Source organism: Symphalangus syndactylus, chromosome 20, assembly GCF_028878055.3.
Source record: "Symphalangus syndactylus isolate Jambi chromosome 20, NHGRI_mSymSyn1-v2.1_pri, whole genome shotgun sequence".
Classification (NCBI taxonomy): Eukaryota; Metazoa; Chordata; class Mammalia; order Primates; family Hylobatidae; genus Symphalangus; species Symphalangus syndactylus.
Window position 1 is genome coordinate 66,439,067 of NC_072442.2, and position 13,886 is coordinate 66,452,952.

Below are 13,886 nucleotides of genomic sequence, written 5' to 3' on the forward strand. Positions count from 1 at the left end.
TCCTGTCACCTAGATTCGGGCACGTTGCTCTTCCGTTTGCAACGGCATGTTCTTTATCACTCTGAACAACCTTTCTTCTCCCTCGATTCCCTAGCGAGGCTTGGGAATCGCATGGAAGACACTTCTCTCACCTTGCCCGGTACCGTACCGGCTCACGCCCGGCCCTATTACTAAAACCCGCGTCCCGCCTCCCACGGAGCGGCCGGGAAGGACCCTGTGGGACGTGGCGACCCGGTGAGGGGGACTGGCCGCGACCCTCCGGCCGTCGGGCTCGGGCGGCTGCGCTCCCACTAATCTTCCCAGAAACTTGACAACTGCACGGCGACGGCCGGACGGGGATTCAGAGGGGTCACGGGGCCAGGCTGCACCGGCTTCGCCGTGGGCAGGCTCGGATCGCAGGGGAGCCCGTGCCCGAGCCCCGGCCCTTTCCGTCCCGTCGGGAGAGGGAGGAGGGAGAAGTCAGGGCACCTTCAGCGGGACCGGGGCTCGCTCTCAGCCGCGGGGCCGCGGGCTCCAGGGCCAGCGCTCACAATGAGGCTTCCCGCCCTCCATGCGGGAGCGGGTGCGTTGCCATGACAGCGACCCCCGTGGCGCGCGCCCGGGTCTGCCGCCCCTAGGCGCGCACGGCCTCTCCCCGCCCCGATCCCCCGTCGCTGTGCGCAACCCCCCTCCGGCTGTGGGAAGGGGCCGGGCCTGCCGCCTGACGTCTGTGCGGGGCTCGGAAGATGGCTGCGGAGCCGAGCACCGGGCAGTGGCTGCGGCGGCGGCGGCGGGCCGGGAGCGCGGCGGGCGGGGGCGCCGCCTTGCGCGTGGGGCGCTGAGCCGAGAGGCGCGGAGGCGGCGAGGGCGCGGGGGCTCCAAGGGCCGCTCGGCGCCGCCTCCTGCCACACCATGGGCAGCGCAGGGGACGCAGTCAAAGAGAAACTGCTGTGGAACGTGAAGAAGGAGGTAAAGTCGAAGCAAGGACCCCGGGGGGCTCGCGCCCTGGCCCGCGCGGCCCAGAGGGCAAGACAGGTCCGCGCCCACCCGCCGGCGCGGGCACCCGGGCCGAACCTGGGCCGGGCGGGGCAGGTCCTGGACGGGCTGCGCCTCCCTCCCGTTTCTCGGATGGGGGAGGGCAGCGCCCCTCTGCCCCGGGGACCCGGCCGGCGCTCCGGGCTTGTTTGCTTCGCAGCCCCGCAGCTCCCCGCCCTGTGACGGCAGCGGCGCTGGGAGCCCGAGGCCGGGGGAGGGGTGGCGGGGATGGCGGGGATGGCTGGATCGGGAGCTGCCCATTCAGTGCCCGCGCCGCTGGGGGAGGGGGCGGGGCCTTGCTCGGGCTCCCGCGGCGCAGGTGGGTGTCGTGCGGGCCGAGCTTCCCCAAGTCCTAAGTGGGTGTCGTGCGGGCTGAGCTCCCTGTTGTCCGACGCTGCCCCCTCCGCTGTGCCTCCAGCTACGGAGTGCTCGCTGCTGGAGGGGTTCGCCGCACACCTCAGTTTCTCCCTCCACGCCCACCTCTTTACCCAGGGACCAGGGGCTTGTTTGGAATGGTTTTTAACACTCGGAAGTTTTCCCTTTTGAGGGAAGCCCCCCTACTTCAGAAAGAGAAGCAGTCCTTCCCTCTACTAACTCCGTTTACCTTGACCCTGCCCAAAAGCCCATTTCCATTTCGGGTGGGGGGCAGTGCCCATATGAATGACTCACTCCCATACGAGAGCTGGAGAGCTCCAACCCGCAGCGCAGCTTAGAATGCATTGGGCCTCCTTCCCCTGCCTGCCTCCGTGGCTGTTGTCTGCCTGGTAGGTAAACTCCACCAGGGCAGGAGACCCTCTGTTTGGTCCACTGCCTTGTATCCAGTGCCTGGCACACTGTAGGCACTGCGTGACGGTTTGGTAAATAAATGTGCTGATTTTGGAGACTTCGAGGCCTGGTGTTTGGAAAGCATACATTTTGGAATAGTCTGGACCTAGTTCTGTGTGACCTTGAGTGAGTTACTTCTCTGAGTCTAGATTTCATCCTCTCTATGCTGCCTACCTTATATATAAGTTTACCTCACGCCTGTAATCCCATCACGTTGGGAGGCCTAGGCGGGTGCATCACCTGAGCTCAGGAGTTTGAGACCAGCCTGGCCAATATAGTGAAACCCCATCTCTACTAAAAATACCAAAATAAGCCGGGGTGGTGGCGCGTGCCTGTAATCCCAGCTACCCGGGAGACTGGGGCAGGAGAATCGCTGGAACCTGGGAGGTGGAGGTTGCAGTGAGCCAAGATTGTGCCACTGCACTCCAGCCTGGGCGACAGAGTGAGACTCTGTCTCAAAAAAAAAAAAAAATTTACTTTAGCTGAGCCCTAATTAGAGTTTCAGGGTTGGGGAAGAGTCTGGGCTCTCATAACATCCTGGAAAGCAGACAGGTGTGGTGGCTCACGCCTGTAATCCCAGCACTCTGGGAGGCTGAGGCAGGTAGATCATGATGTCAAGAGTTCCAGACCAGCTGGCCAAGATGGTGAAATCCCATCTCTACTGAAAAAAAAAAAAAATACAAAAATTAGTTGGGCACAGTGTTGGGCACCTGTAATCCCAGCTACTCGGAAGGCTGAGGCAGGAGAATCGCTTGAACCCAGGAGTTGTGGTTGCAGTGAGCCAAGATGGAACCACTGCACTCTAGCCTGGGTGACAGAGGAAGTCTCTGCCTAAAAAAAAAAAAAAAAAAGCTGGGCATGGTGGCTCACACCTGTAATCCCAGCACTTTGGGAGGCTGAGGCGGGTGGATCACGAGGTCAGGAGATTGAGACCATCCTGGCTAACAAGGTGAAACCTCTCTCTACAAAAAATTAGCCAGGCGTGGTGGCAGGCGAATGTAGTCCCAGCTACTCAGGAGGCAGAGGCAGGAGAATGGCGTGAACCCGAAAGGCAGAGCTTGCAGTGAGCCCAGATCGCGCCACTGCACTCCAGCTTGGGCAACAGAGCAAGACAGCGTCTCAACAACAACAACAAAAAAAATCCTGGAAAGCTCTAGATGGTTCTCATGCGTTAGCCATGGCCTGGCTACTGTGCCCTAATGTTTGTTCCCATGCCTCCCCTTGGTAAAGATGTAGTTGAAGCCATCAGCTTTCCAGCTTGTAGGAGAAGCTTCATTAAGTCTTTGCTGTGAAGAGGCCAAAAAAGGGTTTCTTAGGCCAGGGGTGTATCAAGTCAGCATTTAAGCCCAATTCTGCTCTCCCCAATGAAAAGAGAAATCTTGATTCTCCTCCGAAAGGAGGCAGTCTAGTGACAGATACTTGAACAGTGTAAACAAAATAGAAAAGTACCTGTATCCACACTAGAGGTGGATATGCTGGGATTATAGGTATGATTCAATTTTGGAGGTTAGTCACAGATAATGGGAAATACTTATTATTATTTTTTTTTGGAGACGGAGTCTTGCTCTGTTGCCAGGCTGGAGTGCAGTGGTGCGATCTCAGCTCACTGCAACCTCCACCTCCTGGGTTCAAGAGATTCCCCTGCCTCAGCCTCCCAAGTAGCTGGGACTACAGGCACATGCCACCACACCCAGCTAATTTTTTGTATTTTAGTAGAGATGGGGTTTCACCATGTTGGCCAGGATAGTCTCGATCTCCTGACCTCGCCTTGGCTTCTCAAGGTGCTGGGATTACAGGCATGAGCCACTGCAACCAGCCAGGAAATATTTTTTAAGAGGATGATGACTTTTTCCACCAGTGCTTAGAAACTGGACTGTAGTGCTCCAAAAGTGATTCCTAAGAAAATGTGAGAAATGTCAGAATATGCCATAGCTACGTATCACTCCTGACAAAAGTTGACCTGCTCTGAACTCATGTTTCTCCTTTCCTCCTTCAGTGTTTGATTTTTTTTTTTTTTTTTTTTTGAGACAGAGTCTCGCTCTGTTGCCCAGCCTGGAGTGCAATGGTGCCATCTCAGCTCACTGCAAGCTCCGCCTCCCAGGTTCATGCCTTTCTCCTGCCTCAGCCTTCTGAGTAGCTGGGACTACAGGCGCCCACCACCACGCCCGGCAATTTTTTTGTGTTTTTAGTAGAGACAGGGTTTCACCATGTTAGCCAGGATAGTCTCGATCTCCTGACCTCGTGATCTGCCCGCCTCGGCCTCCCAAAGTGCTGGGATTATAGGCGTGAGCCACCTAGCGCCCGGCCCAGTGTTTAATTTCTACAGATACATCCTGTCCCTTCTGCAAGGAGAAACAACAGGAATATTGGTAGACCAGGCTGGGCTTTCACAAAGGACCACTGGTATAATTCTAGGGGTATCTGCAGATCGTCCTAACCCAAAAATCTGCCCCATCAGCCTGCTTCAGATGCCTCTAGGTCTTTAGCTGTGACATTATCCTCTGTTGAATGCTAACATCCTTGGGAGGTAATCTAGGAAGTTTTTTTGTTTGTTTGTTTGTTTGTTTTTTGAGACAGAGTTTCACTCTTGTTGCCCAGGCTGGAGTGCAGTGGTGCGATCTCAGCTCACTGCAACCTCTGCCTCCCGGGTTCAAGTGATTCTTCTGCCTCAGCCTCTTGAGTAGCTGGGATTACAGGCACCCACCACGATGCTTGGCTAATTTTTGTATTTTTAGTAGAGATGGGGTTTCACCATTTTGGTCAGCCTGGTCCTCAGGTGATCCTCCCAAAGTGTTGGGATTACAGGCGTGAGCCACCATGCCCAGCCGTCTAGGGAGCTTTTAACAGCTTAGAGTGCATTAATTGATCTGATCCCCTTTTACCCAAGCACTAACCATTAGCAGTTTCCAGCAGGGAGGGGCCTCCAGGTCCTCATTCCCACCTCCCCAGGCTTTTGAGGTTCTACCACCCTCCAAACTATACAGTCTTGACTAAGGGTCTTGGGAACCTGGAGAGCATCAGAACATTACATTCCTGTCTAAAGAATGGGGAAGACTAGCTCTACCCAAGGCTCACTTTATGTGTAACATTCTACACTAGGTAATCTCTATAATCTCCAGTACTAGGACTGCCTGCTAGTAGGTTCCCCCAGGACATCAACAGAGTTTGGGTTAAATGTTGGGAACCACCAGAAGCTCATACATGGGAGTGTAAACTGGTATAACCAACTTTGGAGAACAATTTGGCAATATCTAATAAAGCAAAGTGTGTGCATCAGACATTCCTTGCCTGGAAACATAAATCCAAAACATTCGTTCACCAGAAGACATGTCGTCAATGTTCATAGCAGCAATATTCATAACAGCCCCGAACTGGAAACCACCCAACGCCAGTTGTTTGTACGTTCACACCACGGAGAGTGAACAATCTACAACTGTACACAACATGCACGGAGAATGAACAATGTACAACTATACACAACATGAACAAATTTCAGAATGACACAGGTGAGCAAAACAAACTAGTCACAAAACACTACACACTGAGTGATTCCACTTATAAGAAGTATAAAAACCCAGGCCGGGTGTGGTGGCTCACACTTGTAATCCCAGCACTTTGGGAGGCCAACACGGGTGGATCACCTGAGGTCAGGAGTTCAAGACCAGCCTGGCCAACATGGAGAAACCCTGTCTCCACTAAAAATACAAAAAAAAAATTAGCCGGGCGTGGTGGCGGGCGCCTGTAATCCCGGCTACTCTGGAGGCTGACGCAGGAGAATGGCGTGAACCCGGGAGGCGGAGCTTGCAGTGAGCCGAGATCGCGCCACTGCACTCCAGCCTGGGCGACAGAGCGAGACTCCATCTCAAAAAAAAAACAAAAAGTGAACTAGCCACCGCCTCTGTGCGTCGCCCTCCATGGTTATCCCGGCTCTCCGCCCCTCCTTCTCGCGGCGCTCGAGGGACCATGGCCGATCCTCGCGTGAGACAGATCAAGATGAAGACCGGCGTGGTGAAGCGGTTGGTCAAAGAAAAAGTGATGTATGAAAAAGAGGCAAAACAACAAGAAGAAAAGATTGAAAAAATGAGAGCTGAAGATGGTGAAAATTATGACATTAAAAAGCAGGCAGAGATCCTACAAGAATCCCGGATGATGATCCCAGATTGCCAGCGCAGGTTGGAAGCCGCATATTTGGATCTTCAGCAGATATTAGAAAGTGAAAAAGACTTGGAAGAAGCTGAGGAATATAAAGAAGCACGTTTAGTACTGGATTCAGTGAAGTTAGAAGCCTGAAACTTTTCTCGTATGGGGTGGTTTTTGCATTAAATCCTGGGGTCCATTTTACAATCCATTATTTTTAACCACTGCTGTGTGTTCAAGTAGTATGAGAATGTGATTGTTTTTATCTGGTTACATATATATTTCTTTGTCTAATTTAATATGTCAAATAAATGAGTTCATCTAAAAAAAAAAAAAAAGTATAAAAACCCACAAAACTGTCGTGTTGGAATCAGGAGAATGGGTACCCTTAGGGACATAGTGACTAGAAGGGAAGGTGATGAGGCGAGGGTGTTGGTCACATGTTCTGTTTCTTGCTCTAGTTGCTGATTTCCCAGGAGTGTTCAGTTTGTGAAAATTCACCACGCTGTGTAATTGTGATATAAGTTCTTTTATATGTTTACTGCACATCAATTAAAAAGGTTTCTTTTTAAGTGCTTTCTTAAAGAAAGAAATGACCGACGGGGCACAGTGGCTCACGCCTGTAATCCCAGCACTTTGGGAGGCCGAGGCGGGTGGATCACCTCAGGTCAGGAGTTCGAGACTAGCCTGACCAATATGGTGAAACCCCATCTTTACTAAAAATACACAGATTAGCAGGGCGTGGTGGCATGCACCTGTTGTCCCAGCTACTCGGGAGGCTGAGGCAGGAGAATCGCTTGAACCCGGGAGGCAGCGGCTGCAGTGAGCTGAGATCGCGCCACTGCACTCCAGCCTGGGCAACAGAGCGAGACTCCGTCTCAAAAACAAAAGAAATAACTGTTTACCTTACAAGATATTTGGGAACTTTTACATCCAGGTGGGAACCCCAAACATCAAAGTTTTAGACCCTAGATTGAAAGAAGGCTGGGCTTTTGAGCATGTAGAGGGTGTCCCTGAGGTATGAGATCTACCCCTAACTTCGGAGAATAGGGAGAAAAGGAGGAGGGGCAGGTTGTTTATCTGCAGGCTGTACCGAGATGGTTTGTCTCTAAAGGACAGTATGTCTGCCCAGAAGCCCTTCGTCAGCTGAGAACAGATGAGCAAACAGCATCCTATTCCTGTTCTCCAAGGCAGGGCACTTCCACCTGGGCTGGAACATGCACTGATTGTTTGATGGGTTTTTGGCATCTCTTTCCCTGGTTTCCTCTCCAAAAGACTCGAATCAGACTGTGCTGAAGAAACTTTGCTTCCCCACACCTTTCATCCCTGTCATCTCTGCAAGTGTCTGAAAGTGCCCTTCAGACCAGAAGGGCGGAACCAAACTATTTATTTGCCCAGAGGTCTTTGGTAAGGAAAAATAATAATAAAAGCAGTGATGCTGTCCATGTGTCCGCAGGTGAAGCAAATCATGGAGGAGGCTGTCACCAGGAAGTTTGTGCATGAAGACAGCAGCCACATCATTGCTTTATGTGGTGAGTGAATGACTGAAGGATGATGGGAGGTGGGTCTAGAGCCGAGGACCCTGGCCTGGGGCCGGGAAAAGATGAGTCCTCAGGTTTAGTAGCTCTGAAATCTGGCTGCAAGTCCAAATCAACTTGGAAGCTTTTGAAATCCTCTTTGGCCCCATTTGCAGATCTGCTAAATCAGGATGTTCAGGGATCAAGAATCTGCATATTTTTAGTTTCCCAGGATAGTAATTCTCACATTTTAGCATGCATCAGAGTCACCTGAAGGGCTTGGTAAAACACAGATTTCTGGGTCCCAACCCTGGAGTTTCTGATTCTAGTAGGTCTGGGGACCCCACTTTGAGAGCTGCTGCCCTAGGTCATTTGAGTTCAGGAACCAGTGCTCTGACGGATTTTGATTTTGACTTCGGGGAGGGGTTTGTGCTTTTTGGATGCTCTGTGCCACTTTCCCTTTCTGTTTCATCCCACCCATGTTGCTCCATCCTCCTAACCCCAAGCACTTGACTGGATGTAAAAGAGCCTGAGCATGGGCTAGCAGGGGTGGCCAAGCCTTCCAGCCCCAGAAAGGAGAGAGTCCCTTATAAACTATTTCTGCCTCCTCAGCATGAAGACTTTTGCTTTGTAGGAGCAAGCCTATCCCTACACACGGACTCTTCTTGGGTTTCTAGGAATTTGAGCTTCTTCTCAACCCCCCATCTGAAGGGACAGGGAAACATTCACCTTCTCTGTGTTGTATTCCTTGGCCTCTGAGATTGGTGTTGGGGTTTGCGGAGGGAAAAGAATGAAAGAACAGATACGGGAAGGGATGCTTTTGGACGGCAGTGAGGCGCAGCAGATAGAGCTGCCCTTCCCCTCATCCAGCAGCAGATCCCCGCCAAGGGCTCACCAGGTGCCAAACACTGTTCACCGTACAAGGAAATGGCAGTGACAAGATGGACAGAGTCTCTGCTGCAGGAGCTTACGTTCTGTTGGGGAGACAGACAGGAAACAAATGCACACGTAAATATGTCATCCAATAACTTAGCACGTGATAAGAGCTAGGAAGAAAAAACAGATGTGGGAGGGCAGTCAGGGAGAGGCAGCCTCTGAGCAGAGTCTGAGTGACAGACTGGGGTTTGAATCCTGGCATCCTGCCTTTTAAGTCATCTTGGACAAGTTTCTTAACTTCTCTCACCCTCAGTTTGCTCCTCTAAAAACAGGCTGATGATTCCCACCTCAAGGAATTTTCGTGGGGATTGAGATGATGTGTGTAAATGTTCATTTGTTCGTAGCATTGTAAGCACTCAAAGAATGTTCGTCTCTCCTCCTTTGGCTGTTGAGGCTGAAGGTAGGTTTGTAGGACTTGAGTTCACACCATGTCCATTTGGGAAGGTTTTCCCAGTTCTTTGAGATGATGGAATAATGATTCCCAGGTTTACAAGACACAGCCTGACCTCAGTTTTTCTCAGCAGAACCTATGCTCTGGGAAAAAAACCATGCCAGTGTTATGATAAGCAGCTTTGAAGAGTATTAGAATTCTCGCCGGGCACAGTGGCTCACGCCTGTAATCCCAGCACTCTGGGAGGCAAGGCAGGCGGATCACCTGAGGTCAGGAGTTCGAGACCAGCCTGGCCAACTTGGTGAAACCCCATCTCTACTAAAAATATAAAAATTAGCAGGGCGTGGTGGCAAGCGCCTGTAATCCCAGCACTTTGGGAGGCCGAGGCAGGCGGATCATGAGGTCAGGAGACTGAGACCATCCTGGCTAACATGGTGAAACCCCGTCTCTACTAAAAATACAAAAAATTAGCTGAGCATGGTGGTGGGTGCCTGTAGTCCCAGCTACTCGGGAGGCTGAGGCAAGAGAATGGTGGGATCCTGGGAGGTGGAGCTTGCAGTGAGCCGAGATCGCACCGCTGCACTCCAGCCTGGGTGACAGAGTGAGACTCCGTCTCAAAAAAAAAAAAAAGTATTAGAATTCTCTTCCTTTCCTCCTGTGCTATGTTCTCTTGACATTCACCAGTGTCTGTTGTCACCAGAAGGGCTGTGCTGGCAGCCCAGTTATGCGTGGCTTGGTGCTGGGTTTCATCAAAGCACACACACTAGAGAAAACAGAATAAAACGGTGCAGACAGCTTGTGCATGGGCACCGTGTGTGGGTGGCCCTGGGAGAAGGAGGGAGAAGGGGCATGAGGCAGGAGGAGGCTGTGGACGTCTCACATTCAGGCCATTAGCGTGAGAAGAAGCTGTCAGCTGTCCTCCAGTCAGTCCACGAGCCCCTGGAGAGTAGTAGGGCTTTCCCTTTTGTCTTCTGCCTGAAGTTTGTGCATGAAGACAGCAGCCACATCATTGCTTTATGTGGTGAGTGAGTGACTGAAGGATGATGGGAGGTGGGTCTAGGGCCGAGGACCCTGGCCTGGGGCCGGGAAAAGATGAGTCCTCAGGTTTAGTAGCTCTGAAATCTGGCTGCAAGTCCAAATCAACTTGGAAGCTTTTGAAATCCTCTTTGGCCCCACTTGCAGACCTGCTAAATCAGGATGTTCAGGGGTCAAGAATCTGCATATTTTTAGTTTCCCAGGATAGTAATTCTCACATTTTAGCATGCATCAGAGTCACCTGAAGGGCTTGGTAAAACACAGATTTCTGGGTCCCAACCCTGGAGTTTCTGATTCTAGTAGGTCTGGTGACCCCACTTTGAGAGCCCACTTTGAGGGCTCTTTCCAGGAGGCAGGGATATCGTACTCCAAAGGAATGGTTTTTCTCCTTTCAGTCAGTTTCAGTAGCTGGAATAGAACAAGGCCCTTGAGTCTCCAGGCTTCTAAACTGCCCAGGAGCAAGAGGAGCCCCGTGCTGTCAGTCCTCAGGAGGTGCCTTAGTGCCACCACTACGAAATTCAGTGCTTACAGGGCCAGACAAAAAATGACTACAGGGGAAGCTAGCGGGATGTGAGGCAGCGGCGGAGACTGAGGCGACCCGGCCGTCACTTGCGCTGTGTGAAGACGGGCAGCCGTTATTTTGGCTCATGCAGGAATTTGGGCCCAGGCTTCTCATGGCCTCTGTTTTATTTTCATCTTACTTGAAGCCAGAAGTCTGGGTTTTTATATGAAATTTCCTATTTTTGGCCGGGGTGGCTCACATCTGTCCCAGCACTTTGGGAGGCTGAGGCGGGTAGATCACTTAAGGTCAGGAGTTCAAGATCAGCCTGGCCAACATGGCAAAACCCCGTCTCTACTAAAAATAAGAAAAATTAGCCGGGCGTGGTGGCGCATACCTGTAATCCCAGCTACTCGGGAGGCTGAGGCAGGAGAATCGCTTCAACCCAGGAGGTGGAGGTTGCAATGAGCCAAGATCTCCAGCTTGAGCAACGAGCGAAATTCCGTCTCAAAAAAAAAAAAAAATGGCTGGGTGCGGTGGCTCACACCTGTAATCCCAGCACTTTGGGAGGCCGAGGCGGGCGGATCACAAGGTCAGGAGATCGAGACCATCCTGGCTAACGCAGTGAAACCCTGTCTCTACTAAAAATACAAAAAATTAGCCGGGCGTGGTGGCAGGCGTCTGTAGCCCCAGCTACTTGGGAGGCTGAGGCAGGAGAATGGCCTGAACCTGGGAGGTGGAGGTTGCAGTGAGCTGAGATCACGCCACTGCACTCCAGCCCGGGCAACAGAACAAGACTCCGTCTCAAACAAAAAAAAAAAAAAGAAAAGAAAAAAAAAGAAAGAAATTTCCTACTTTTTAAATACTGACAGCTAATTCCCATTTAGAAAAAAATTGTGTGGGCCACACAAAAGACATCTGCCAGCCTCCGCCGGCATGCAGCCTCTGTTTTGGGTTCCATACAGTCATGGAGAACAGGAGCAGGAGAGGTTCCAACAGTATCGGGCTGAGTCAGGCCAGGGTATCTCAGGGCCCACGGACAGAGGAATCCTCATGCTTTGTCAAAATTGGTCCTCAGTGGTGAGATAAATCCCAATTTGGGCTGGAACTGAGGCTCGTTGAAAGCATTGATAATCAACCTTTTTCCTCTGCCTGCAAAGCAGCTTCCTTGCATTGCATAGTGGAATCACGAGAGACTCTTGCGGGGGACGGGGAGGGAAGACTAGCAAGGTATGGATCAAAAACACCACCCCTCTCTGCCTTTTTGGAGATTCTGATGTGCCAGTCTCCCTCAGTCCCTGGAAAAATGCTCTGAAATGCATTTTTATTCTGAAGTTGATCCAGACTTAAACCATGCCTTGCTACTGCCCTAGCCACGTCCGGAATTCAACTTTGTTGTGGGAGAAATGGGAATATAGAGAACATGCTGAGAGGTCAAGAGCAGAGTGAAGTCTGTGGAGACTGAATTACCAGCCCAGCGACACCACAGTCCCTAGTTTCAAGGGACCCTTGTGTACTGGGCCCCTCGACTCCACACCGACCCATGGTTCTTGGCAGAGGAGGGTTGGGGATGACTGAGGAGAGCCAGGCCTAGGCAATACGAGCTTTTCTGAACTTCTTAGAATGCGTCATTTAAACAGAAAACACAGAGCCTTCCTGGAGAGCCTTCCTGAAGAATCACTGGGTCAAGACCTGACCATGGGCAAACCCGGGAAAGTTTGCAGCCAGATACCCATTCCTGTTACCCAAGGGGAGGGCCGAGACTCCTAGGACTGGCTAGAAAATTGCTTTGTTGAGTGTTTGCTGTGGTTGTTCTTAAACCTGTCTGTCCAGAAGCTGGGTATGCAGTAGGCCCCTGCGAGTAGAAACTTCCCTTGTGTGGAAGTTTTCGCTGGCAAACCAGGCCGGCAGCGGCGGGGGGGCTGCGTGGGGTTCTCTGTGTGCTGTTCCCAGGCCCGAGGATCAGAACCTATGTAACTGCCACCTCCGTGCCAGTGGAGGGTGGCGCTTGGAGAATGGGCTCAAAACTACCACTATGGGGCCAGGCATGGTGACTCACACCTGTAATCCCAGTGCTCTGGGAGGCTGAGGCGGGAGGATCCGTTGAGACCAGAAGCTTGAGACCAGCCTGGGCAATATTACAAGACACAATTTCTGCAAAAAAAATAAGTAACTTGCTGGGCATGGTGGTGCACACCTGTAGTCCCAGCTACTCCAGAGGCTGAGGTGGAGGATTGCTTGAGCCCGGGAGGTTGAGGCTGCAGTGAGCTATGATTGCATCACTGCACTCCAGCTTGGGCAACAGAGAGAGAGAGAGACCCCGCCTAGTTTGTTTATTTATTTATTTATTTATTTATTTATTTATTTAGAGATGGAGTCTCACTCTGCTGCCCAGGCTGGAGTTCTGTGGAGCTATCTCAGCTCACTGCAACCCCCACCTCTCGGGTTCAAGCAATTTTCCTGCCTCAGCCTCCTGAGTAGCTGGCATTACGGGCGCCTGCCACCACACCCAGCTAATTTTTGTATTTTTAGTGGAGACGGGGGTTTCACCGTGTTGGCCAGGCTGGTCTCGAACTCCTGACCTCAGGTGATCTGCCCACCTTGGCCTCCCAAAGTGCTGGGATTACAGGTGTGAGCCATCACACCTGGCCTCATTTTTTTTTTTTTTTTTAAACAAAACCCAAAAACTACCACTGTTGGGGAGAGGTCTTTGATATATCCTTTTATCCTTTTTATCTTAAAACATCACGTCAAGTTTACATTTTTCTCTATAATATGGTTTTTGGATTTTTTTTCATTTTAATATAAAGACTTACTGTTGAATTAAAGTATAGGCTGGTATCTCCTGTCGCCCCCTCCCCTGCAGGGGAAGGTGCTTTTGTTTTTTTTTTTTTTTTTTTCGAGACGGATTCTCATTCTGTCGCCCAGGCTGGAGTGCAGTGGCCCCATCTTGGCTCACTAGAAGCTCCGCCTCCCAGGTTCACGCCATTATCCCCCCTCAGCCTCCTTAGTACTTAGTAGTAGCTGGGGCTACAGGCGCCCGCCACCACACGTGGCTAATTTTGTTTTTGTATTTTTAGTAGAGACGGAGTTTCACCATTAGCCAGGATGGTCTCAATCTCCTGACCTCGTGATCCGCCCACCTCGGCCTCCCAAAGTGCTGGGATTACAGGCGTGAGCCACCGAGCCCGGCCAGGGGAAGGTGCTTTCAACGTGCATTTGTGGGCAGAGCACTCAAGGTCAGGGTTAAACAGCAAATTCTCCTACGTTTCACTCTTGAACTCTGCCTCTGAAGTAGTCATGCATGTACTTAGGGCACAGTTATTCTATTGCCATCAGGGATCTGGGGTAATGTAGGCACCAACCCATCATGTCTCTGGGCCTGCTCTCCTCTCTGGCTCAGATCTAGGAGTATCTGCCTCCACGGTATTTCTTTTCTTTTTTTTCTTTACTACTTTTTTCTTTTTCTTTTTTTTTTTTTTTTTTTTTTTTTTCAGATGAGGTCTTGCTATGTTGCCCAGATTGGTCTCAA

General features: G+C 51.3%; 2 protein-coding genes across 5 annotated transcripts in view; both read left to right on the top strand.

Annotated features, from left to right (window-relative positions):
- Positions 1-708: 708 nt before the first annotated feature.
- The window catches only part of SGSM2 (small G protein signaling modulator 2), a 44,380-nt gene continuing 31,202 nt past the window's right edge, over positions 709-13,886 (top strand). For all 3 annotated transcript variants that reach the window (XM_055258409.2, XM_055258412.2, XM_055258413.2), the window contains exons 1-2: positions 709-948; positions 7,433-7,508. In XM_055258409.2, coding sequence (XP_055114384.1) covers positions 892-948; positions 7,433-7,508 — 133 coding nt within the window. In that variant the 5' untranslated portion in view covers positions 709-891. The remainder of the gene's footprint in view (positions 949-7,432; positions 7,509-13,886) is intronic.
- Positions 5,559-6,314, top strand: LOC129470552 (tubulin-specific chaperone A-like). Of its 2 annotated transcripts, XM_063629769.1 has the most exons (2): positions 5,709-5,961; positions 6,043-6,314. In XM_063629769.1, exons 1-2 carry the CDS (start codon positions 5,803-5,805, stop codon positions 6,127-6,129), a joined length of 246 nt encoding a protein of 81 aa, XP_063485839.1. In that variant the 5' UTR covers positions 5,709-5,802; the 3' UTR covers positions 6,130-6,314. The 2 variants fall into 2 exon arrangements, with proteins under 2 accessions (XP_055114424.1, XP_063485839.1); XM_055258449.2 differs by having other exon boundaries at positions 5,559-6,314.

What these genes read in the sequence shown, in the direction of transcription:
- LOC129470552 (XM_055258449.2), top strand. Translation starts at nt 5,803, where the DNA reads ATGGCCGATCCTCGCGTGAGACAGATCAAGATGAAGACCGGCGTGGTG.